This window comes from Leptidea sinapis, chromosome 3 (assembly GCF_905404315.1).
Source record: "Leptidea sinapis chromosome 3, ilLepSina1.1, whole genome shotgun sequence".
NCBI lineage: Eukaryota > Metazoa > Arthropoda > Insecta > Lepidoptera > Pieridae > Leptidea > Leptidea sinapis.
The window spans coordinates 4851478-4879390 of record NC_066267.1 but is presented as its reverse complement, the minus strand read 5'-3'; the positions used below and the strand labels follow the sequence as shown (position 1 = coordinate 4879390).

Below are 27913 nucleotides of genomic sequence, written 5' to 3'. Positions count from 1 at the left end.
TTATCCAACATTAACCGGAAGGCGTCTACTGCTGGACAAAGGCCTCCCCCAAAGATCTCCATGACGATCTAGATCTCATCCAAACTATTCTTGCAATCTTGACCAGATCTTGTGGGGGGTCTACCAACACTGCGTCTTTCGGTACGTGGTCGCATTTTAATCCCATGAAATATTTGATTCACATGCAGGCCGGTGAAGTAGGGGAAGCAAACAGCGAGGCACGTGTCGCTCTTCGTGAGGGCTGTGCGCGACTGGTGGGAGTGGGAGAGCGGGCGGGGGGAGGTGCGGCTCGCGCGGCACACCGTCTAAAGCGCGCGCTCTCGCTGCTGCTTCACGCGCGCACGCACGTGGCGCACGACCACACCAAGTGCGAGTGAGTTCACCCCTCTGTCCTCTTTGTTTGATAGATTAATGATACTTGACTCAAATTATCCTGCTCCAAACTAGGATTTGCCTATATTTTGTGAGCCTGGTAGCGATATCTTATACCTTTAAACGAGCAATTCTTGGATATATAATCTGAATCTCGGAAACGGCTCCAATGATTTTGATGTAATTAAGCATACAGGTAGTTTCGGGAGCGAAAAATCGATCGAAGGTCTCAATTAAAAAAAATATAGTTTTATCAGTGTTTTTATGAGAAACTGCTACAATAACATTAGAATACAAAGGTAAATTTCGCGACTTTATACAAGACTATAATAGATCAGATGGGAGATTGGGTGATCCGAAAAGCAGAAAACCCGGGTTCGAATCGAGATGTCGTATTATTTTTTTTTTTTTGTTAAAGTTTTGTGCATTCTTAAAAATCCGAGCAAGGCTCGGTCGTCCTGATGTAAGTTAATTAATCACATAAACATTTTTGGCTACTATGTTTAAAACCCTCAAATCTTTAGCAAACTCTAGCTGAGTAGTCAAGGTCACTAACCACTATGTCAAATCTTCGACGTCATTGATTGTTAAAGTCTAAACACATGTTCGGATCGGTCCGGCTGAATCATCGGACGCGGTCTGATACCGGACCATATTCTATGGTAGGTCGCACTGTCGATGGCACAAAATTATTAGTCAAATTATCAAATCTGGTAGTAATAATAATTTTATTATATTAATTTACATTATTGATGATTATTTGTATAATATTAATTGATGAAACCGTAAAGTTTTTTAATTAAGTAGGAATATTCTAGAAGCTTAATCACCAGTTAGTTAACTTCAATATTGTATTTTAAATATTAAATTGGGACCTTGAAGATTAATTGAAATAAGAGGAATAACGCTTTAGGTTTACCGTTATAACTTGTATTAATCTTCAATATTGAATTTCTTCTTTGATGTTTCCATTAATATAACCTTATGTTGATGTCACTCTAAAACTAGCAGTAAACATTGACCAATGTTAATATCTTATATTATCTTCAAACGAGCAATCCTTGTATATATAAATTTATATAAAATCTGAATCTCGGAAACGGCTCCAATGATTTTAATAAAATTTATTATAAAAGTAGTTTCTGGGGCGAGAAATCGATCAAGCTAGGTCTCAATTTTAAAAAATGTAGTTTTATCAGTGTTTTAATGAGACACTGTTACAATAACATTAGAATACCAAAGTAAATTTCGCCACTACAATAGGTGATTCGGAAATCAGAAGACCCCGTTTCGAATCCAGATGTCCTATTAGTTTTTTTTTCAAGTTTTGTATAATTTTATTAAGTTTAAGTATAATTCAGTAAATAAATAAATAATATGATTTATTAGTGTGTTAAAAATAGGGAAATGTGTTAGATTAAGGATTGTTCTCCTCTGCGTTCCAACTGGATGCCACACTACCTGAGAACAATAGCTTTTTTATTACGGCAACTATTAGATGCTTGTGTGCGTGGCATTTGACACTCAATGGCATCTTTCAAATTTTGTAACATACACTTTGTGTTATTTTACATTTAAATACAAAATACTTACTGATGATATGTGATCCTAGTGTCTCTTATTACTTGTAGCATGTTTACAAAGTTTTACGACGCAACCCGGCATTTTAGTTTCAATTATTAGCAAAGTTTAACAGAACATGTGGCACGTGAACGCCACATATTGTTCGAGACTGGCTCGAGTATGCTCACTTGGGCGTAGTATTAGTTGCCGTACTTTGCGACTACGACTGCGGTATCTAGTTGGAGAGCAGCGGAGACCAATCCTTTATCTAAGGAACATGTATTTACAAATTGACAGGAGAGTGGAATCAAATTCGAGTTAGATAAATACGCATTTTATTGAATTAATAACATCAATATTACTACAATTAAAAGCATTGTATTTTGTGATTTGTGTGTCACAAATTATATTTATTATAAATATTTATTTATTTTGTTTTTTAAAGATTTCTCATGAATCCTTAGCCAGAATAAATACGTACTTTATCATGTAGAAACACCAGAAGGTATAATAACGCGGCGCTTCAAAATGGCGACATTAAATGAACACAAAGGTATACTTTGCTGTAATCATAAAAAAATATTTCTAAAAATTTAAGTAAATAATTGAAATTTTCAAGCAACGAAATTATTAACTTAGAAAACAAAATTTGAATCACCCTTACGTGGGCACTATTCTCCTACGAGTTCTGACGACTACGGCGTAGCGTGGTAGAAGGAGGTGTCATTGTAAAGTGCCTACGCTAGTCCGCGGCTACTAGATTACTTACAGGTTGTTCTGAAATGATGCTAGGGAAAATTGAATTACTTAGGTGAATTATGTGTTTTTATTTTTTTTATGATTAAAGTTAAGTAGCTCTCTATATGAACACACGGGTTCATTTAAGGTCGCCATTGTAGCGTCACGCAGTATATTTTGCTATGGATGATGCCAGGTCTTGGGAGCCGGCAGACTCTGGCAGTGACAGCGAGCCTGAACCACAGATTGCTGTCGAGAAAGGCAGCCTCGAAAAGACTGAAAAGGTACATGCGACAAAACTCTATTTATTATTTTGGAAAACTGTTGCAGGCTATATCCGTAAGCAGGGTTCAATTTCGAGATGTTCACAAAAATCAACGTTAGATTTGTATCATGGACTTAGAATATACTAGCTTATAGACAATCTGAAAGCCCGAAAATACGTGACCAATTGTGATTTCTCAATGTGTGCGTTTAAAATAAAAACATTTTAAGGATTAAAATGCATAATCCCCCTGAAAACGAGATCTGGTAGATCTTGAAACGTCGCGTTAAATAAATAACTTTTACGCAAAAATCTAATGTAAAAACACAGTTACAATTGCACATCTCCTTTCCTTGAAAACGAGACAATTACAGGTCTCGTTTTCAGGAAAATGAGACGTGTAATTGTAACTGTAATTTTACATTACATTTTTGCCTAAAAGTTTCAATTTTATTATTTATTGAAGTAGGCGTTACTTTGCGGAAATCCATAATTATACAAATGATTTGAGTTTTCTTTAGTGTTAATTGCGCCAATATTTGTCTTTAAACATTTCGACACGTGTTTCGCCTCTACACGAGGCATCCTCAGGACGTGTTGTCTCGCCAAAATCTGGCACGAGACATTGTGTCTCGTGCCACTTACAAATTAACACTTAAGAAAACTCTAATCATTTGTATAATTATGGATTTCCGCAAAGTAACGCCTACTTCAATAAATAATAAAATTGTAACCTTTAGGCAAAAATGTAATGTAAAATTACAGTTACAATTACACGTCTCATTTTGCTGAAAACGAGACCTGGAAAGGTCTTCAAACGTCGGGGTAACTTAAATAATAATAAAAATGTAACTTTTACGTAAAAATCTAATGTAAGTTCTTATTCCGTTTTAGTCCTTTAATAAAGTGTTTTTATTGAATGTGTAACACTTGTGTTAATCAAAGAAATTACTATGTGTGCGTTACCTTTAGTGCCTTTACTGCGTGGCTTACTGTTGAATACTTGTCACTTACCTTTTCTGTCTTGGTGTATCTCTGATAGGGGATATATTCTTCTCTCTCGCACGCTCTGTTTGTCTATACGCTAGTGTATTGTAAGTCTTTTGTATGTACATACAAAATATAACTAATTGTTTTCTGTTTGGCATACAACTAAAACTCTTCGCTTGTACAAAGAGATACCTCAGAACTCATAGTAACATTTGAATTTCATCGCAACCAGATATTTTAGTAACAGTTTTCCTAAACCAGCGTTTACCCTAGATATAGATGTATTCTACAAGTATCCTCAATGTTTTTACTGTCATTATTAACCATAAGTCTTTGTAAGCAATATTTGTCGCAATCAAAAAGAAAAGAGCTCTACAAAAATTAAAAACAATTTGAACACAAGTTTTAGATATTCTGTATATAATGATGAGTATTATGGAACTTGTATGAAGTTTGAATTGTTTTTTTTTTTTTTGAAGTTATACTTCTTTAGGCGCGTTATGATTATGAGAGTGAAATGTGCGAGCATCACTGTAACAAAAAAGTAATACGGTGAAGTTGTTTTTTTTTTGGTTTTTTCGTCCATTATTAGGATAGGCAAAGGGTTCAAGCCCGTACAGCCGTATTCGTTATTTAATTTCATAATTAATTTTTGTGTTTCACATGATTTTTATTATGACCATCCGAATAATCTAAAATACTACACGTTGAAATCCAAAAAAACTAAAACACGAAAATTATATTATGTTAACCAAAAACTAAGAAATACAAATATTACTAATCTCGTTATTCAAATTCAAATATTTTTATTCAAAATAGGATTTAAAATCACTTATTGAACGTCAAAAACTACCACCATTCGAAAGAGACTGCCTCAGACCTGAGAAGAATGGGCGCAAGAAACTCAACGGGCTTTTTTTTATATAAAATATGGATTACAATGTGATATCGGATGTGATATATTATAAGGCTTATATATATTTATAAGGCTTATGAAGCTTTAATTAGGCTTATGTAGGCAAATTGCTGTTTTAATTTAATTACGTATATTTACCTTTCCGCATCGGACGTGCCCGCGGGCACTGGTAATTCAAAAAACAATGAGAGCGGCTGTGCCGCGGGGCACTCTTTTACCTCATCCAGTTTTGACCCTTATTAGGTGTACAAGATGGTTTATTTGCCTACGCAGTTATGAACGAGTGAATTCCCAAACACATTTCGATCCGTTACGATTCAAGGCCACCAATATTCGACGTCATAGCTTTACGGACAAAGCACTTATGTGTCCACTTGTTCCCGGCCGGCGCAGCGAGCGGTCGTTATCAAGACTTTACACGAAGATCGTTCTTTGTGGAGATTTAAGCTTTATTTTATAATGAACATATACTATTCATTACAAAAACATAAAATGAAATAAATAAAACAAGTAATTAACAATAATAACAATATTTATTTTAAAATATACCTATTTAAACACTTTTTTTCGAACGAAAAGTCTGTGTGAAATAAAAAAGAAAGACAATATGAACAATTTATACATGGTCTTATAGCTTGTTTCAATAGCTTTCAGTGACAGTCACTCAAATCACCCTAGTTATAAGCATTTTATAACTACACGTAAAATAATACACACGGGGAAAATGCCGCGAAATTGCCGGAAGCTTGCCGATCTACAGTGTACAGCGAGATCCGGAGCGCGCCGATCCGGAAAGGTTTATAAAAGTGAAAAAAAAATGAGACCTCACATCTAAAGTGATTCATAAGTGAAAACCCGTGAAAAGAACCACGTGTTTGATAATTCAAATTTTGTTTAACGTATTATTTACACAGGGCAATATTATCAATATGATTTAAACTTACTATGAGATGCATACGTATGTCAAGTATTTGACAATATGTAAGCATTCTTATTGTGGAAAATAGAACTCACTGAATAAATAAAATTATTGTAACTATTTATACAAATATGAATTCGAATCAAACATAATTGGTATTTTATTGCTGGTTCCTGTTTAATAATTTCAAAAAATAAATTGAATAATATTAGCGACTTACGTGAGCCGTAACGAACAATTTTACTTCCATAGCACACATCTTATAAAAACTTCAGATTGCATTACGGACATAATAAAGCAATATTTTTTTTGCACCCAAACAAAAGGAAAGGGCCACATAACCAACGCAGCCTAAGTCTGCGTTGTTTATGTGGGACTCACGTAAAACCTAGGTGCCTACCCACTTAACACCACCTGATGTTGGCTTTGGGTAGGTGCCCTAAGCCTTCAGCGAAGGCGACCTTCTCTTGGGGAGAGAGAGGCGCAAGCGGCACTCCCTATAGAGTATCCGCTGAGATGAAAAGCAATATGTGCCTAGCATTTAGTTGACTACTATTGCTACGTGAGTGATAATGCTACGCGCTACAGTGCTACGGCAGACCATTAGGAGATCCGAAAGAACTGCAAAGTTCTGAAGAGGAAATATAACCGTGCCTCCAGATTTTTGAAGCGGCAAATCGCCCGTGCGAAAATGAAGCACGTCGTCAAAATTGGCGAGCAACTTTCCAGTTACCCGACCGGAACACGCAAGTTCTGGTCGTTGTCGAAAGATGCTCTTGGTAACTTCAACCAGCCGCCGTTGCACATGAGGAATGACACCCTGGCCCATACGGCAAAATAGAAAGCCGATCTCCTGTGCACTCTTTTTGCCTCCAACTCGACTCTTGACGACAACGGAAAAACACCGCCGCCCATCCCGCGGTGTCAGAGCTCCATGCCTGAAGTACAGTTCCGACAGAAAACTGTTAGGCGAGCTCTGTTTTCGTTGGACGTCAGGAAGTCGAGCGGGCCGGATGGTATTTCCCCAATCGTGCTTAGAACGTGTGCCCCTGAGTTGACGTCGGTGCTAACGCGTTTATTCCGGCACTCTTATTCAAAAGGCGTAGTCCCTGATTCATGGAAGTCAGCCCTTGTCCATCCGATCCCAAAAAAAGGAGACAGTTCGGATCCGGCAAACTACAGGCCTATTGCTATTACCTCCCTACTCTCCAAAATCATGGAGAGCATAATTCACCGCCAGCTCTTGGTATACCTTGAGGGTCACCAGTTGATCAACGACCGGCAGTACGGCTTTCGCCATGGTCGGTCGACTGGCGATCTTCTGGTATACCTAACACATAGATGGGCGGCGGCTATTGAAAGCAAGGGGGAAGGCCTGGCAGTTAGCCTGGATATAGCGAAGGCCTTTGATCGTGTATGGCACAAGGCCTCGCAAACCTTTCATTATTTGGGCTTTCCGAGAGCTTATGCAAGTGGACCTCCAGCTTCCTCACTGGGCGCAGCATACAGGTCGTTGTCAACGGTTATTGCTCGAATCCTAAGCCCGTGGACGCTGGAGTGCCCAAAGGCTGTGTGCTATCTCCCACGCTGTTTCTTCTGCATATCAATGATATGTTGGACACCGCCAACATACATTGCTATGCAGAGGACAGCACTGGGGATGCAGTATACACGGGCCATGCAGGTCTCTCTCGGGAAAACGTCGACCAGTGCCGGGAGAAACTTGTGTCTTCTATCGAGTCCTCCCTCGAGAAGGTCACGGAATGGGGTAAGTTGAACCTTGTCCAATTTAACCCCCAGAAGACTGAAGTTTGCGCGTTTACCACTAAAAAAACCCCATTTGCCGTATCACCGCTCTTCGAGAACACTTCCCTTAAAGCCTCGCCTAGTATCGGAATACGGGGCTCGAAATCTCGAGCGATTGCCAATTCCGTGGCCATCTGGAAGCCAAATTGGCTTCGAAGAAACTGGGCGTCATAAATAGAGCACGGCAATACTTCAAGCCGGTCCACATTCTAGCGCTCCACAAAGCGCAGGTCCGGCCTCACATGGAGTACTGCTGTCATCTCTGGTCTGGCGCACCCCAGTATCAGCTCGATCCATTTGACCGCGTGCAACGCAGAGCAGCTCGAATTGTCGGGGACTTAGCGCTCTGTGAACGGCTGGATCACTTGGCGTTGCGTAGAGACGTCGCTTCATTGTGTGTCTTCTACCGCATTTATCACGGGGAGTGTTCCGAAAGCTGTTCAACCTGATTCCTGCCGCCGAATTTCACCTTCGCACGACACGCCACAAGTTACGATATCATCCCCACCATCTGGATGTGTGGCGGTCCTCCACAGTGCGGTTTTCAAGGAGCTTTCTTCCTCATACTATGAAGCTATGAAATGAGCTTCCTTGTGCGGTGTTTCCGGGACGATACGACATGGGTACCTTCAAGAAAAGCGCGTACACCTTCCTTAAAGGCCGGCAACGCTCTTGTGATTCCTCTGGTATTGCAAGAGAGTGTGGGCGGCGGTGATCACTTAACACCAGGTGACTCGTACGCTCGTTTGTCCTCCTATTCCATAAAAAAAAAGATCCGTCTCTTTTGCCACCCAACAGACTAGTATCAATATAATTATAGATACAGCTATGTACAAATCAAACTTAGAGTAAATATTTGATCTGTTTGACCTAAATAATAAGTTCGAGAAAAATATAAATACGAAATGTTTAGTATGCAGAACTTACTTTACGAGGTGTAAACTTTTACCAAGGACAGTATAGAAGTTCAGATAATCCGTTTTATTCAAGTTTCGTTAATGGAATCCGTAGAGCATACGTAAGCAGGATTACTTTTTTCCTTATCCGCGTAAATAAAAGTACAAAAAATATTTTGTTGTTATTGCTATAACAATAAATAGTAGTTAAAAAAACTAAAAAGCACGCTTTTTATAGAAAGACGAACGAAAACATAGAAAATATTTCCTACTATAGATAAACCAAACCTTTTTATTTTTTTTAAACTATTATTCGCATTCTTGAATTTTTTTTTTTTTAACTAATATTAGATAAATCGGTTAAAGATAATGGTTGAAATTTAAAATTAAAATCAATTCTTGCTTTATCGACGATAGATATTAGTTATATAAATTAACAAAAATCTTATTTTGCAAAATGAAAAAACGGTCAATGAAATCTGACCGTTTAAAGTGGGTCATAAATCGCGCCCAAATGAGTCGGTTACAAACAAACATACATACAGGTGAAGCTAATAAAAAGCGTGTAAAAAAAACTGCATTTTAATAGCCTCTCTATTCAGAGAAGTTAAATCATAGCAGTCCCCCTGAAAACGAGATCTGGAAAGGTCTTGAAACGTCGGGTTAACTAAAATGAAAATGTAACTTTTACGCAAAAATCTAATGTAAATACAGTTAATCCGCATTTTAATCCTTTAAAAGTGTTTTATTTAAAAGTTAAATCATTTTTAAAATACTGACCAGTCACCTATAAAAAGAGTGGAGCATGCTTTGTGCTAACTTGTGCGTGTATAGGAGCAGTTGAACTTAGCAGCGGCGGGTCGCGCATGCGCACTGGCCGGGCGCGCAGACAGCGTGCGCCGCGCGCTCAGAACGCTTGTGCGGACTCTGTCGGTGATTTACCCGCAGGTAACACTCCTCTAGAGCCTGACGCCGACTGCCTGCTTCTTCATAGTAAACTTAATAATAATCATCAGCCGGAAGACGTCCACTTCTGCACAAAGCCCTCCCCCAAAGATCTCCACGATAATCAGTTTTGCGCTGCCCTCATCCAACCTATATCGGCGATCTTGACCAGATCGTCGGCCCAACTTGTGGGGGTGCTACCAACACTGCGTATTTCGGTACGTGGACGCATTCGAGGACTTTACTGCCCCAACGGCCATCTGTCCGTCGACCTACGTGCCCTACCCACTGCCACTTCAGTTCCGGAATCATTTGGGCTATGTCGGCGATATTTTTCAAACCAAAGTCACCAAAGTTAATAATTAAATAAATAAAATAAATGCATATTATTAATATTATAGTGTTAGTCTGGTTATGAGTAAATGCATATTACAATTTGTACGTTTATTTTTGTGGTAATTAATTTTAAATTTTATGGTTTTTTATGGAGTAGGAGGATAAAGGATCGCTCATGTCATCTGGTGGTAAGTGATCAAGGCAAATACAATCTATTCCAACACCAGAAGAATCACAGGATGTAGTGAGCTGTGTCCGCATTTTTTGTCGAATCGTCCTGGACACAGCACGTAAGAATTCTGCAGTTGTTGGTTTCTTGAAAGCCGTGCTCAAGTCTAAAGGAACACGATACCTCCAGATTGTAAATCTTCTCTTCGGAACACCCTCCGCGGTATATGGTATATGTAGGTGACACATAATGAGGTGACGTCTCACTCATCGCCGAGCGATTGATTTAGCCTGTCATAAAGATATTTTATTAAAACTTATCTATACTTGATAGTTTTAAGTCTGGCAATGAATAATTAACATAGCACATAAATTTGTTATAAAGTTGTAAGGGGCCCTTTACCCTTCCCCAACCACAAAGCTATTTTATGAATAGAATATTTCATTTTAAGGGTTTCGGGAAAGACTCTGTTTATGTGATATACTTTATTCTAAATAAATATACGAATACAGGGTGAAATATGCGGAGAGCCAGAGTCAAAAGACGTAGCTGCTGCGCCTGAGTTGGAGATGTCAGCACTACCTGTTCCACGTGCCTTCGCTGACAGCCGCCGATCTTCAGCAGCAAGTGCCGTTTCTGCAGCCTCTATGCAGCCTGAAAAGTAAAATTTATATCTTTCCATAATATTTCTTAATTCAATGATGGTGAGAAAATATCAAATCTCAATAAAAAGTACGCTGAAAGTATTAAGTAACTTTAAGTTATCCAAGTAAGAGTTAAATTTGTATTAATTAAATTTATTTTAATTAACTGAAATTTAGACGCCACAGTAGCAAATTTTGTTTATTTTCAGCATTCCAGACGTAGATGAAGATATAGTTAAGTTAATAAGTACTAACTCAACGGAACCAGCGTATAACTTGGGGGTGGAGAAAAGCGACCGAAGGAAATCTACTTCAGCATCGCCTCAAGATCGCCTTTCACTCTCAAACCTGTCCTCCTGTGATACTAGCTCGTGCAGAAACTTGTTTAGGCCAGACGTAGAACCCACGAGCGGAACTTATAATAGCTGTAGTCTAACTATACCTAATTTAGTTGTGTCAGATGATAGTAATAAGAGAGATTCGTCGGTACAGGGAGAAACTTATGAATCGGACCAATTGACTATAATAGACATTGACAAACCGTACACGGATGAAGTTCACTTTGAAATGTCTCACAGAGCGGCGTCAGCTAGTGGCGAATTTACTCCGGAGAGGAAACTCTCTAGCGTTGATTTGGAAATAGATGCGACCAGTTCCGAAGGGTCCAATATAAGTGATGACTTTAGTTTAGTATCAGAGATAATTGACTCAAAACCGGACGATATTGACGATGGGTGTATTGGTCACATAGATTCGCCTGAAGTTTCAGAAACTACTTATATGAACTCAGAGACTATACACGGTGAATCTATAATGGATGACATAAGTTCAATGCTCGGACAGGATGTTCTTCTAGCCATGATGGGGAAGAATGGGGAAAACGAGACGTACACTGATGACACAACCCTGTTTACATCAGATACGGTTTCGGATATACCAATGGATAGTCGAAACCCAAGTATTGAAAAAACGAATGAGGCTAAATTTAAATACATATCTAAAAGTAAAAAGCCTGTTGATACCGACGTGGAAAAGTTTGGATTTGAAAACAGAGTATTTTATTTAGAAAATGCAGCTAAAGCCGATGAACAAGTTAAATATTGTAGTCTTGCACAATTTGAGGAGGGAAGCGATATAGCGAGAAAGTCATTCAGAAAGCACCTTAGAAAAAGTTTAAAGAAACGCGTGGTTGACGACACTACTGTAAAACATTTACTTCCTCGATCTACGACTGAAGAGTTTTTTAAGGGCGAAGATACTCCTTTATCTCCGAGTACAGAACTTAGCCCAAATACAGTAATAAATGAAAACATGATTGGTAACAAAGAACAAACACTGGTGTTTCCACAAATAAATGTAGTTGTGGAACCACCTTCGCCGTCTCATAGCGATGAAAAGAAAAGCATAAGGAGCACTAGTCGAATGGCATCAGTACTCAGTGACATATTCGACCATGGCACAGATACACTGAGCGTGCATTCACCTGAACCAAGTATAATAAGTGCCAGGGAACGCAGACAATCTGACAATCCGAAACTACTGGGATGCGATTCTGAGTACGGTCAATTTTTGAGCTGCTCCCCAGCTGCTTCGCGGCGTATCTCTTGCGGCAGCCTATTCAAGCCTGGGGAACCAGATAAGTAAGTATTTATACATGAAATACATAAAAGCTAACACTAAATCCACGTATAGCCACTGTATTAAGGAAGCTGTTTCTTATTTGTGTATTTCTTAAACACAAATATTAATAATGTGTGTAGTAACTAGAAAATCTATAGGTATTCTGCAACCACACTATTTAAGACAATTACATTCATGCACATTATCATTAAATTCATGACTAAATAGAATAGATGCGTCTTTTGGTGTATGTGATAAAATTTTTCTTGTAAATAAAATTTTAATTGGAACCTGCGAGCATGTATGAAAAGAGTAATGAATGTAGAGGAAGCGTGACATTTGTAAGGATAGAAGCAAGGGGCGTTCTGTTGTCTCCGACTATGTCGTCGGGAAAAAGGCGAGAGTGTGAGTATGTGTGTATAAAAGTTGAATCGTTTGCTGGTTATGTTTAAAAATGCTGCAATAACCGTAAATTATATTTTCAAGCAGACTGACGTCGTCCGTGTCATCAATATGGGGTGAGGGCGGCATGTTCGGGTCTACGACTAAATCTGAATCAAGCGATAAGATCAAAAAGCTGCCAATAATCAATCCCCTCGTCCAATTGCCCGCGTGGCCACACGTCACACAAGGATTCATCAGCCAATGTCTTCTCGCAAACGCCGACGCTTTATGTGCGGCCGTCAGCCCACTCATGGACCCAGATGAAACACTCTTGGAAGGATTCTATGAAAGGGCTGTGATGAATAATTATTTCGGCATCGGTATTGATGCGAAGATAACCTTGGATTTTCATAACAAGAGGGAGGAACATCCTGAGAAGTGTAGGTCTAGGGCGAGGAACTATATGTGGTATGGAGTTCTTGGATCAAAGGAATGGGTCAATAGAACCTATAGGTGAGACCTATTTTTTTTATTGTTATAATTTGGATATTAAAATACACTTAAATCCTAGCATCTATTGTGCCCCGTGCTTACGGTAGCGCGCCTAACCTCAGCCCCTTATATCTAAAAGATTAGGTGTGGAAAAATCGAGTGAGACTTTAAGTTACAACTTACATCACATATTCGAGACAAAACAAAATTTTAACTATACGAACAGGCTATTCACGGTATTTCTAAACTAGGTGCTAAGGAATCATTAAGAGAAAAAAAATTAAATTAAAGTTTTTACTGTTGCCTCTCAACATATTCTTGATAATGTAATGTAAGTCTATGAATATTAGGGAATATTCTGCAAACTTTGCTTATCATAATGTTATGCCAACTACTCGGTTAAGTCGAGTTAGTTAGTCTTTGACGGGCGAGATATTACACGCTTTTTTACCGGATGGCAGTTATTGACATTCAATAATTGATTCAGAATCCTATTTTTAATTAATGATATATGAATTTTAATTGAGTCAATGGATTGTGACTTGTTATAGTAGGAATGTTAAGAGCTAAAATATTACCATAAAATGATATATTGTTTTAGGCATCTCGGCCAGAGAGTACAATTAGAATGTGATGGACAGAGAATTCCTCTACCAGAACTTCAGGGTATCGTCGTACTGAACATTTCATCATTTATGGGAGGGACCAACTTCTGGGGCGGTACGAGAGGTGATGACATCTTCCTAGCGCCGTCATTTGATGATCGCATATTAGAGGTATATTGGGTGATATCCAAATCATATATTTGTGATTTATATAAAGATAATATTTGACTTTTGTAAATAGTTTTAGGAGAGTTTCTTGCGCCGTTTTTTCTCTCCCAGAGCACCATTAACTTCCGAAGGGGTAGTAATGCTGTGATTTACATCAAATAGAATTCTAAATAGCAATAGAAATATATTTATTTGACATAGGAAGTGACAATCACATTACATCGCAAAGGGGCTTCGATGTGGGGAAAAGAACTCATAAAAAACTTAGCCTACTTAATAGAGCCTTGTTTGTCAAAGAAGCTTTAATATATTTCTTGAATTTGTGCTCAAAGATTCCTAGTATATTGTCTAATATTTTATTGTTGAAGCAATCCATTTTATGAAAATAATGTCAACGCCTTTTTATTAAAAAAAAACTTAATAGTATGGTGGTGGTAGCGATGAATAGTTCGCATTTAAAATAATAATAATGTTTAAGTCAAATGATCAAACTTATTACCCCGTAGTTGTCTAATAGAAGGCGAACAATTTCTGATATCACATTAGGAACACAGATCTTATATAAATGCTTCGGAAGCTATTGTGTACGATATTGACCTGACCAATGAGCATTCAGTACCCTGCACCCGCTCACCTTATTTTGGTTGACTGAATTGTTTGCATTGCGAATATATAGGTATTAGGAATGCGTCAAATACTGTACACTAAAGCTATTGTCAAACAGACAGCGAATTGAAAGCGTGGCGAAGCGTTTTCGTTCTGTTATGTATGGTTATCGTTTGTCACGTAGAAAAGCAAAAGCGAGCCGAATACGTGGCGAACCGAAAGGCGTGTCGCGCGAAGCGAGGCTTGAGCGAGATAGTTGTATTAGCTGGCTTTGAATGCGCGACAGTGACGTCAAACAGAGCGAATGCGAGACGTGAAACAAGAGCGAAGCGCGATGATTGTGTTTATTTACAAAACTTTGACACGAGTGGCGTCCCGCAACGCTTCGCATTTGGTTTGCTGTGCGTACTTTGTAGTTGGACGTCTCCGCTTCGCTTCGCATTCGCAACCGAACCAAAGTGAAAGCATGGAGCTTTCACTTTGGTTCGGTTCGCATTTATGTCTGACAATAGATACCTTAAAAGTCATTTATGAAAAAAAACACGTCGATATTTGACTAGCCATTTAATATTTTCAGGTCGTTGCTGTCTTTGGCTCGGCCCAAATGGCAGCGTCTCGGCTAATAAACCTGCAGAAGCATCGCATAGCCCAATGCAGAGCCGTTCAGATCAACATCCTAGGAGACGAAGGCGTGCCCGTACAGGTGGACGGTGAGGCGTGGCTGCAGCCTCCAGGGTGCGTGCGGATCATACACAAGAACCGCGCGCAAATGCTGTGCCGTTCCAGGGCCTTGGAAACCAGCCTGAGGTATGCTTTTCTAGATACTTTCGGTCACATCTGTGAAGACCACTAGTACTGTAAATGTTTTAGGTGAACCTCGTGTCTGTTCGCCCTCTCATGGCTAAAATGACGACTGTTTCAACTTTCCTTCTTCTTTCTTTTTACCTCACAAGAAAAGATACATCTTAGTATGTAGTTATTATGTTATATTGACGTGGTAACAATTCCACTTGTATCTTACGGTCTAACATATATCCAAATGTTAATTTGGATATATGTATATATTATATGACGAGGAAAGAACCTCTGTATTGTTTTTAAAAGGTGTGATGTCATTACTGTTGACATCACAATTGCTATCTCGCTGAAGATCACTCATTGGTTCTTCTAAAGAAAACTACACGAGTAGGTATTTTATTACTTTCGTTTATTCAACAGGCAGCGTTACGACGTCCGAGAGAGGTCCGTACCGTATGACAGCCCGAGCACGACTGACCCAAGTGTCGACCGTGCGGCTGTATTTATAGGACCCGGTGCACGTGCTACTCCACGTGTTGTTTTTACAATAATTTCACATCACAATGTAATTGAAGGATAAATTATGAACTAATTTTAACTAAAATAAATTAAACTGAATTATTCTCGTTTTTATAATAGGTGTGTTGTAGTATTTGCGCCGATATATATATAATTTACTAGCTGCCCCGACAGACGTTGTTCTGTAGATAATAAAAAAAATACTGTTTTATAGGAATTTGCCAATAATATTTCAAAACATCAAGAATTATTTCGTAAAAAATGCTCCGTTGTTATAATGAAATTGTTTCACAGCGGAACAGTCAAACCGTGCGTCACTAAATTCTCTCATAGAAAATATGTCCATACAAAACAAATATTGAAAATAAATATAATTATGGGTCCCAAATCGAAATAAAAACTATCCTATCTCTCAAGTTGGACCAAACTGCACTCCATGAAGTAATCCCCATTAAAATCTGTTCATTAGTTTAGGAGTCCATTGAGGACAAACATTGTGACACGAGATTTATATATATTAGGATACCCACATAATGAAATACGACACTACAATATCTGAACAAAACATAAAATTATTGTTTACTCACTACACAAATTCCATATAAAAATGTCTGTACCTATCACTACATATTATAAAACAAAGGCCTACGCCACGTCTGTCTGTCTGTCTATTCGCGATAAACTCTAAAACTACAAAAAAATAAGCCGTCTGGGAGCTTCTAAAGAAAGCGCTGTCTAAACCTTTTGAGATATAACAAAATAATGTATGGTGGAATTGTGTTTCTTATATAGGTCTACAGAAAAGTCCTAAGTGTAAAGAAAAGTTTGAGGTGTGGAACCCTAAAATTTAAGCTAGTTAAATGAGAACGTAGGAAGAACTGGTGTTGGGTTACAGAAACATTGAGAGTTAAAGTTACAGTTTAAGTATCGTGAAATTGTAAAGTTTTAGTAGAAAATTTTTTAGTGTAAGAATTTCATATGTTTCTGTTCTATTTCCATTTGTAACGTCCACAGTTTAATGCAAGCCTTTTAAAAAGAACAATGCAATGCCTTCCGAAGAAAATTTATTGACATGTCATGTACATTATGTAATTGACATAAATTATTGATTCGTTTCAGGACCTGGGACGAGAAACAACAACAGAAAGCTCAAGCTGGCAACATAGGCCGTTCCCTGCCATCGGCTGAAGCGACGAATCTCCTAAGCCTGTTGGATGATATTAACACCGTTGTCAAACATGTAAGTAGTTCTCCCAAAATTTATTTTTATGATTCGTTTCCACCCAGAAACCGTTAATTCGCGTCATCAATTCAAAAAAAACGTGTGCGTCTCGGGACACTCGACAGATGTCACAACTTAAACTAATCTAATTGAACTATTTGATATTGAAATTGTTTAACTTGACAAAGTCCAGCAGTGGACGTCTTCGGGCTGATGAGGATACCCACTATGAAAATATAATATTTTATTAAAATTTATGGACGATGCCTATAGCGGTCAACCCGTTGGGTTAAGGCGTCAGAGAGTTCAACTATGGAAACGTGGATGAAAATCACAAATCGTCCAGAATTTTTGTACCTACAAACATCGATTTGGTTGTAATATAATTTCTTGTTAGGTAAAGCTGTCTTGTATAAGCGAGAGTGGGTCGGGAAGGGTATCTAACGCGCTGTCCATCGCGCGACGAGTCGCGGCACAGGCAGACGCCCTACAAGATGCCGACGGCAGATTGTTGCCGCCGCCACACCTGAGGAGGCTGTTGGCGACGCTGGTGAGTACCACAGACGAACCGTAATGAAGCCTAACAAAGTTTAACAAGTAAACTAAATGTAGATGGCGCTGATTCTGTAAAAAAAAACATTAATTTGGATATTTTTGTATATAATGTTGATAAAAAAGTTATAGTTTTTTTTGCTTAACTTTGCAGACATTGTACATTATTTATCTATTTTTTAAAATCACCATTGTCATTGTTTTGTAAAGACAAACATAGTGTTTCCAAAAACATGTTGTTTGATAAGACATAAGCTTCGAAACTGATAACTAGAGATATTCGAACAGAATTTCCTATACGCTCTAAGACCAACAACTGTAATCAAAAGTGCAATCAGATTAAATTAAATTAAAATTCACTCAATCATTTAGTTCAAGAAATTACATTTAACAAATGGCTTAGATATTATAATTCAGTAATAATACTTACCTATTTAGTTTCAATCGCAGTTCTGATAAGAGCCTCAATCGCAAAGACCGGTACTAAATATTAAGAGTATGTTATGTGTGAACAGATCGAATCCTGCCACGAGCTGTTGGAAAGCGGCGCAGCGGGCGCGGCGGCAAATACACTGCGAGCACAACTGGCGCGGTGTTGTACGCGGGACGGACTCGCGTACATCAGTGCGGATGAGGTAAGCCCTGACGATGAACACAATAATGCTTACACATTACTGCTTCACGGCAGAAAAAGGGACCGGTGTGGTACCCATAATCTAGCCGGCATCCTGTGCAAAGGAGCCTCCCACTGGCACTTTGAAAGACAGAACAACGTACTCATTTTGGGAATATAGTGCTCTGTGAATGGCCTGATTGACTTAGATTCATTATATGTCTTTTTACTGCATCTATCGTGAGGAATTCAAAGGAACTGTTAAACCTGCCGCTAATTTCAACATCGTGATTAACTAAAACATGATTTTCATCATCGGGATGTGAACAGGCGTACCTCCACAAAATAATTTACCAGGAACATTCTTTCACGTGGGTACAACTAAACCAACCAACCAACTGTAAAATGAACAAAATTATTTCTGCTGTATTTTCAGTACAAACAGTAATCATCTGGCACTGTACGTCGTTTTTTTTTTATTATTGAATAGGAGGACAAACGAGCGTACGGGTCTCCTGGTGTTAAGTGATCACCGCCGCCCACATTCTCTTGCAACACCAGAGGAATCACAAGAGCGTTGCCGGCCTTTAAGGAAGGTGTACGCGCTTTTTTTGAAGGTACCCATGTCGTATCGTCCCGGAAACACCGCACAAGGAAGCTCATTCCACAGCTTTGTAGTACGAGGGAGAAAGCTTCTTGAAAACCGCACTGTGGAGGACCGCCACACATCCAGATGGTGGGGATGATATCCTAACTAGTGGCGTGTCGTGCGAAGGTGAAATTCGGCGGCAGGAATCAGGTTAAACAGCTCTTCGGAACACTCCCCGTGATAAATGCGGAAGAAGACACACAATGAAGCGACGTCTCTATGCAACGCCAAGTGATCCAGCCGTTCACAGAGCACTGAGTCCCCGACAATTCGAGCTGCTCTACGTTGCACGCGGTCAAATGGTTCGAGCAGATACTGGGGTGCACCAGACCAGAAATGACAGCAATACTCCATGTGTGGCCGGACCAGCGCTTTGTAGAGCGCTAGAATGTGGGCCGGCTTTAAGTATTGCCGTGCTCTATTGATGACGCCCAGCTTCTTCGAAGCCAATTTGGCTTTGCCCTCCAGATGGCCACGGAATTGGCAATCGCTCGAGATTTCGAGACCCAGTATTCCGATACTAGGCGCGGCTTCAAGAGAAGTGTTCTCGAAGAGCGGTGATACGACAAATGGGGTTTTTTTAGTGGTAAACGCGCAAACTTGAGTCTTCTGGGGGTTAAATTGGACAAGGTTCAATATACCCCATTCCGCGACCTTCTCGAGAGAGGACTCGATAGAAGACACAAGTTTCTCCCGGCACTGGTCGACGATTTCCCGAGAGAGACCTGCATGGCCCGTGTATACGGCATCACCAGTGCTGTCATCTGCATAGCAATGCATGTTGGAGGTGTCCAACATATCATTGATATGCAGAAGAAACAGCGTAGGAGATAGCACACAGTCTTGGGGCACTCCAGCATTCACGGGCTTCGGGTTCGAGCAATATCTGTCGACAACGACCTGTATGCTACGCCCAGTGAGGAAGCTGGAGGTCCACTTGCACAAGCTCTCGGGAAGCCCAAATGATGGAAGTTTTGAGAGGAGCGCCTTGTGCCATACACGATCAAAGGCCTTCGCTATATCCATGCTAACTGCCAGGCCTTCCCCCTTGCTTTCAATAGCCGCCGGCCATCTATGTGTTAGGTATACCAGAAGATCACCTGCCGACCCTCCATGGCGAAAGCCGTACTGTCGATCGTTGATCAACTGGTGACCCACTAGGTATACTAAAAGCTGGCGGCTAATTATGGAAGGTGATAGCAATAGGCCTGTAGTTCGCCGGATCCGAGCTGTCTCCTTTTTTTTGGATCGGATGGACAAGGGCTGACTTCCATGAGTCAGGGACTACGCCTTTGGAATAAGAGTGCCGTAATAAACGCGTTAGCACCGGCGTCAACTCAGGGGCACACGTTCTAAGCACGATTGGAGAAATGCCATCCGGCCCGCTCGACTTCCAGACGTCCAACGAAAACAGAGCTCGCCTAACAGTTTTCTGTCTGAACAGTACTTCAGGCATAGAGCTCTGACACCGCGGGATGGTCGGCGGTGTTTTTCCGTTGTCGTCAAGAGTCGAGTTGGAGGCGAAAAGAGCGCACAGGAGCTCGGCTTTCTCTTTTGCCGTATGGGCCAGGGTGTCATTCCTCATGTGCAACGGCGGCATGGACGGCTGGTTGAAGTTACCAAGAGCAGCTTTCGACAACGACCAGAAGTTGCGTGTTCCGGTCGGGTAACTGGAAAGCTGCTCGCCAAGGGTAGGATGCAAAAAAGGAACGCATCCTATCCCAATCTGCTGACTTGTAGTGCCAAACGCGGCGGGTCGCTGGTGGTCTGCGACGTTGGCGTCGGATAGGCACTACACTCCTGACCAGGCAATGGTCGGACGTTCCGAGAGGGGCGTCGACAAAGACCTGGTAACCATCGGGATGTGTAGTCAGCAGAAGATCTAATAAGGACGGCATGTGGCTATCCACATCCGGGAGCCGCGTTGGCGACTCAACCAATTGGGACAGACCATACGCCAATGCAAAATTATGCACAGATCGCCCTGCGTAGTCTGTGGTTCGTGATCCAAGCCATTCGGCATTGTGCCCGTTGAAATCACCCAAGACTACGATTTCAACGGAGGGGATCTGTGCAAGCACGTCGTCAATTGCCGCTTGAACGCAGCCCTGAGATGATCGGTTTCTGCGTTACCACTATGGGACCTGTAGACACACGCATAGATACGGACGCGGTCGTCTAAATCTACGCGGAGCCAGAGAGTAGACAGGTCCCTACCCTCAAAATTGCCGAGACGGTGACAGCAGATATCCTCCCTAACGTACACACATACCCCGGCATGAGGCAAAAAGTTGTGCTCAATTTTGTACCCGGGGTACGTTAAATATGACGTATCGCTAGGTCGAGATATCTGCGTCTCCGTAAGGAAACACAAGGCCGGCTGCGCCGTCTCAAGGTGGTGGTGGACGGCGTTTAAATTGGAGTGAATTCCCCTGATATTGCAAAAGTCCACGTTGAGCGTGGAGCGGGGTGCCGTGGTGTTACTGCCTCGTTTGTCCTCGGTCATGCGGCAGCCCGAGCGAGAGTGCTTGGGGAGGGATTCTCCGGCTCTGGTAGAGCCGGTACCCTCCTGGGGTAATATCTTTTTACGGAACGCTCTCATATTTTGCTTGGGGGGGGGGGGGGAGGGATGGCCTCCGGTCCTCGACACTAACCTATGCGAAACATAGCGGCACTAGGCCGCTACTTCACGCCGCTATTCTGTGCGAGTGTGGTAATTAACCCGGACAAGTCTGGCCCGATTGTGCTGACGTCATAAGACAGCAGCGTGACTCTCCCACTTCTAAAAAGCCCTTAGTCGCCTCTTACGACACCCATGGGCCTGGGACTCCCTTATTCTTTTTACGCCCCGGGGAAAGTACAGGGCAGTTATATCGAACCATACCTTACCGTACCTTAGGCAGGCTTTTTTGTAGGTCCTTCATAAAAATAAGCAACTGGAGTGCCAGTTTGTAATGCTTCTTTCCAAATTGTTTTAACAAACTAGCTGGTAGTTACCAGAACTATTTTGAGGACCATTCTAATTATCAATGATTAGACATTAAATCAGATAAGAAACTCCACGATCAAAATATATGTACAGCATTCAGCTTCGAATAGAAGTACGTAGTTATCGACAATACTAAATACAAAATGGCCGCACGTTTATTTGAATATTTATTTCTCTTGACACTTTTAAGGTAATTGAGAAAAATAGATGAGGTAGCAAAATATACGCACATACGAGTAGTATAGGAGTTTGATTCTAGAGTTAATAGAATGACATAAGCTGTTATGACGTTATTCCTCTGTAGATCCGTATGGCAATAACTTAAGGAAAGTATGCTCAGAGTGCTTAATTAATTATTTAAATGAGCACTCTGCACGAAACAGCTATAAACCGACACAATGATCTAAAAACCCACAGCTCAGTGATAACAGTAATTTAATAGGTCTTTCAATCTATTTCTTTATTTAGGCACAAGTTGAATTCTATTTCAAAAAAGTATGTACATAAAAACTTGGAGGGATAAAATATCGTCATATATCATCTATGAATATAATTTTTGTTTTTTCTTATTCTTATTTTTGTAGCAATGTAATGTTTCATGTGTGTGTCAAATAAAAGATATTATTATTATTATTATTATTATAATAAGAAAAACAAATTTCCGAACTAAATACAGAACTGTAGATTCCACAAAGACAAAGAACCTTTTTTTTATCATAGATTACTTAAATATGAGAATCTCAGTTTTTTTAATGGAAGAGTCATCTAATGTTAAGTGATCACCGCCGCCCAATTTCTACGGAATAAGAGGGTATATTATCCAAATGAAACCAGTTTTTGCCAATTTTATGTATATAAATCCTGTGTGTCCTGATGTTTGTTTCCAGTGAACTTATGAAAGGATTTTAAAGGGGATTACTTCATGGAGTGCATTTTAGGCCAACTTGAGAGATAGGATAGTTTTTATTTCGATTTAGGATCCATAATCAGACAGTTTTGCTGTGAAACAATTTCATTATAACAACAGGGAGCATATTTTTCGAAATAATAATTCATGATATGATAAAGTATTATTGACAAATTCAAAAAAAACAGTATTTTATTTATTATGTATAGAACAACGTCAGTCGGTCAGTACTTGAGTAGTATAAGGGGAACTAATATGTGAATCACTCAGTTCTGCAATAGATTCCATATTATGATACCTATAGAACAAATTACCAGTGGCAGGCTCCTTTGCACAAGAAGCCGGCTAGACTATGGGTACTACAACGGCGCCTATTTCTGCCGTGAAGCAGTAATGTGTAAACATTACTGTGTTTCAGTCTGAAGGGCGCCGTAGCTAGTGAAATTACTGGGCAAATGAGACTTAACATCTTAATATGTCTCAAGGTGCCGAGCGCAATTGTAGTGTCAGAATTTTTGGGATTTTCAAGAATCCTCAGCGGCACTGCATTGTCATGGGTAAGGCGTATCAATTACCATCGGCTGAACGTCCTGCTCGTCTCGTCCCTTATTTTCATGAAAAAATTGTTTTTCAATAGTAAGTTGCCCAGGTTCCATCTCGAGTTTAATCTCATTCACCACAAATTGCTGCCTAATAGATATATTATTTACTAACAAATATTTCACACACACGCATATTCATTCCCCATCCAGACTCCAAATTATATTATAAACGATTTCCGAAGACTATCTTTAGAGGGTATGTTACACTTTTTTTCCTTACCACCTACTAGCTGTTTTAAATATTTGTTACAATATACTTATATTGATGACCTATTTTAGTTGTTATTTAGTACTCTTTGCTCCAAGCCCCTAACCCTTTCATAATTCCATCATAGGCACCGAAGAAAGGCAACCGTTGGCTGCGAAGCCGGCGCAGCGTATCCGAAAGTGGCACAGCATCAGCTCAAGCCCAGGTGAAGTCGTGGGGCATCAAGGAGGTGCAAGCCTGGCTGGAAAGCATCGAACTCGGAGAGTACGCTGAGGCGTTCGCAAAGCATGACGTGACAGGACGAGAGCTGCTGTCGCTGGCACGGCGAGACCTTCGGGATCTCGGTGTCACTAAGGTCGGCCATGTTAAGCGCATCCTACAAGCAGTCAAGGATCTTCAGTGACGCCGTCGAGGTCGTTCCGAGGGGAACGACCTTTAAGTAAATGTTAAAGTTATAAGGATAAAACTCCCTCGCGTCGGAAGCGTTAGAACTTTGTCATATTACGGATTTTTCACATGTTGTGAATTTTACTATTAGATTATACATCGCTCAGCATTTTTCCGGGTAGTTTGGTGACTTAACTCTCTCGTGAATGACTAAAAGTATGCGTTGATGTGTCTGTCGTATGAGAATTGATAACATAATATTAATATACATAGACAGTGCATAGTTGGTGCTATCGCTGATGCCTTCGACTACTTGCATACCCTGTATATCCTGGGTTCTGGCAATCATAAAATAAATTTGTAAATACCCTAACATACCATGTATGAAAGAGCAAAAACTATCACCTATTTGCGAAAAAAAATGTTACTTCGCTATTAAAAGTCGGATTATCTTGAACCGTAATCAATTCTCAATCGATCGAACATTACATCGATGTTGTTGGGAAATTAGTGTTACCTAACTATCGTAAACATAACATGACATTCCAAAAAGATTTTAAATTCACGTGTTGTAAAGGTACCGCTTTGAATTATTCACTGCATTATTTTAAATATTTATGTCTCACGGTGACATATAATGTCGAGAGAAACCTTCGATTAAATATGAACCTAACTAGATTTTTTTAATATTGACACACTTTGACACAATTATCTTGCCCCAAACTAGGCATAGCCTGTACTATGGGTACAATACAAAGATATATTTAATACAAAATACTTACTTAAACATACATAAATACATATAAACACCCATGTCTCGGTAACAAACATCCATATTCATCATATAAATGTTTGCACTACCGGGATTCGAACCCGGGACCTCTAGCTTAGTAGTCAGGGTGACTAACCACTGGGCTGTACAGGTCGTCATTCAGATTAAGCATTCCATATCAAAAGAGCGCAAGAGTATGGCACGAGTGAAATAAAAGTCAAGCTTATTGCTGTCCATTAAGGTTTAGTTTCGACTAGTAATGAACATGGTCTGCTAATCCACAATACTAAGAGCTCGGATTGTATACTTTGCGACTTCGTCTTATCGATGTTTGGCCAATGTATGGTTAGATTCGCTCTTTGAATATTGGGTAAACGACGAAATAATAATTTTATAAACATACTAATTTTAAGAGCTCTAAACAGTAAAGTGACATTTATCTACTGAACTAAAGACTGAAACCTTACTCTTGCGGAGGCTATATATATTAAATGCGACACGTATATTTCTGCCCTTATTTCTCTTGAAACAGCCGATACAAACGATCATTAACAGTCATAATCAGGGGCGTGCATTGGTTTTCTAGAAAGGTAGGCACAGCTATAGATACAAGTACCTAAGTTAAATTGCGAAGACCACCAGTTTTTTTACCAGAGGGGGGCTCTTTTGCACAGGATGCCGGTTAGATAATGGGTACCACAACGATGTCTATTTTTGCCGTGAAGCAGTAATGTGTAAGAATTACGGTCTGAAGGGCGCCGTAGCTAGTGAAATAACTGGGCAAATGAGACTTCACATCTTATGTCCCAAGGTGACGAGCGCAGTTGTAGTGCTGCTCAGAATTTTTGGGTATTTCAAGAATCCTGAGCGGCACTGCGTTTTAATGGACAGGGCGTATCAATTACCATCAGCTGAAAGTCCTGCTCGTCTCGTCCCTTATTGTCAAAAAAAAGAGATGTTTTTGGAAAATGACATATTTATCTAGCCTATCTTTTTCTGTGGTAGTATAACTTTGACGAATATGTTGTTCTAAATTGGAGTAGGCAGCCGTTACTAGGTTTTTATCGTAAGCTCAAACTTACTGGGTGGGTGTTAAATAGAAATTTGGTTATAGAATAATGGAACTAAATTAACTTTAACACTAGTGGTATATATTAATTTATATTTTTATTAAGGTAAGCATTGCCTTATTGCCTATATGCAATGTACGCCCCTGGTCATAAAATAGAATAAGGGGTATCTATGATCTAACATAGATACAGAAAAAATAATGAATGGTTATGAATATTCGAATGTCGATAAATATGATTTAATTTATTTCTAAGAACCACCAAAAACTATCGTGCGCATTATTAGCATCACATCACTTGAAAAAATACTAACCCAAAGCACTGTCAAACTTTTACATCTCTTAGCCGTTTCAATTTGATAATGCTGAAATATTACTACACTAAAGTTATTGTATAATAAGTAATATTAAACTTTACGTATGAATGTTAGTCATGAACAACATTCCGCCTTTGCATCTCACGTGATGCGAAAGTATTTCACGAGTATGTCTGAGGTATTTAATTTTAGCAACCGAACAAAAGTTCGGTGGACATCGAACTATACCTCTTCCGAAGGGGCTGTAAATACTACGTAGTAAGAGGTGGGACTGCCTAAGTAAAAATTAAAATTATTTTAATATGAAACGTGCAGTAATTTGACATAAGTTTGAAATAGTCATTATAATATGTTGACGGATTATAATCCGGCTAAGTTTGAAAGGGAACAGTTGCTTAAAACGCAGTGGATTTCGGCTATCCCCGTTTTTTACAAGATTATAGCCGTCATCTATCAATCACTGCACGTTTCATACAATCGAGTGAATCGCTTTTTTCTTAGAGTTTCGCTAGGCTGACCTCTTCCATTCTTGTTCCTTATCGTCCAACGAAATATTCGTATTTCTTCTATTTCAACTTTATGACATCGATTTACTGTAACTGAAAAAACAAATGACAATCTGAAAAAAATATTAAAAAAAGATTGATAATATTCATCAACGGTTATCTTCAACTCGAAACTAATATTTAAACATAGCTGTGTAGAATACATACCTTTTTCGTATCTTAAAAAATATTGAGTATAAAAAATAACTATTTAATGTAACGATTTTTTAAAAATAAAAATAGATTGATAATTCATCTACGTTCATCGTCAACTCGTAAGTAAAATTTTGCTGTGTAAAATACATACTTATGTCTCGTATTTTAATAGCTAACTTATTAAAATTATTTTTCAAACTGACCAATCCTTGGTAAGTTACTTGAAAATGATTAATTGTTTCTTAAACAAAAGGGGAACAGAAGGGCGAATTTATTGTACACATTTTCTATAAAATTATACTAATTAACACTATACATATTTGCTGGATAATTAAGTAAACAGTTTCAATCGATAAACATTTAATTGTCTTTATGCACTCTGTAGGTAGCGTATCTGAATAATCTGATATTACAGAATATTTGACACTTAGACATAATTCAAATTTCAAGATAGCTGGGAATATCCGAAAACCAAAGAGGATGTAAATACTACCTACTAAGAGGCGGGACTGCCTGAGTAAAAATTGACATTTAGTTTCTAATATATATATATATATTCTAGTATGAAACGTTTTTTGACATTTGACAGAAGTTTGAAATAGTAATTACAATATGGCAACGAAGTATAATCCGGCTAAGTTTGAAAGCGAACAGTCGCCTTAAAACGTAATGTGTGTCGTCCATCTCCGTTTTTTACAAGATTATAACCGTCATCTGTCAATCCATTGTCAATCTATCAATAACTGAACGTTTCATACAATCTGATACGATCGCTTTCTTCTTAGAGAGTTTCGCTAGGCTGTCGAAAACATTAACTATAAATTTCACAGATCACTGTCACAATAATACTTATTACGCCTATAGATTATGTAAGAATAGTATGAATAATCATATTCTGGCAAAGGATCATATGAAGCAATAAAATATAGTTTTAAGTAACAACCTATCTCCTAAATAGACTAGATATTAACACAATATTCTACCGCACGGCAAATTTAGGTATTGTCATTAAAAATAGTAGTAATTTTATTTCCAATTCCGATGAAGGATCGAGAAATATTATAAAGACTTATGAAATAGATATCTAGTAGAATAGTTTTAAACTAAAAACATTTCTTAGAAATTTATTTTGTTCAACTTTCTAAAGTCGTTTCCCTCTCAATATTTAATCTAT

The 27913-nt window shown here is 39.2% G+C and overlaps 2 protein-coding genes across 2 annotated transcripts in view; both read left to right on the top strand.

Moving 5' to 3' along the window:
* LOC126979318 (diacylglycerol kinase delta-like) overlaps positions 1 to 377 on the top strand; it is a 133181-nt gene extending 132804 nt beyond the window's left edge. Inside the window, exon 10 of the mRNA XM_050828564.1 lies at positions 189 to 377. Coding sequence (XP_050684521.1) covers positions 189 to 377 — 189 coding nt within the window. The remainder of the gene's footprint in view (positions 1 to 188) is intronic.
* A 2518-nt stretch (positions 378 to 2895) lies between these two features.
* Positions 2896 to 26491, top strand: LOC126979385 (diacylglycerol kinase eta-like). Its single transcript, XM_050828656.1, has 10 exons — positions 2896 to 2957; positions 10428 to 10576; positions 10769 to 12199; positions 12666 to 13076; positions 13657 to 13831; positions 15012 to 15241; positions 16871 to 16991; positions 17371 to 17523; positions 18041 to 18160; positions 23621 to 26491. The coding sequence occupies exons 2-10, from the start codon at positions 10485 to 10487 to the stop codon at positions 23894 to 23896; spliced, it is 3009 nt and encodes a 1002-aa protein (XP_050684613.1). The 5' UTR covers positions 2896 to 2957; positions 10428 to 10484; the 3' UTR covers positions 23897 to 26491.
* The last annotated feature ends 1422 nt before the right edge of the window (positions 26492 to 27913 follow it).

Excerpts from the sequence above, each read along its gene's own strand:
- LOC126979385 (XM_050828656.1), top strand. The coding sequence starts at position 10,485 with ATGTCAGCACTACCTGTTCCACGTGCCTTCGCTGACAGCCGCCGATCT. Across the intron at positions 15,242-16,870 it reads GCCTTGGAAACCAGCCTGAG|GACCTGGGACGAGAAACAAC; the intron begins GTATGCTTTTCT and ends GATTCGTTTCAG. Across the intron at positions 17,524-18,040 it reads GGAGGCTGTTGGCGACGCTG|ATCGAATCCTGCCACGAGCT; the intron begins GTGAGTACCACA and ends ATGTGTGAACAG.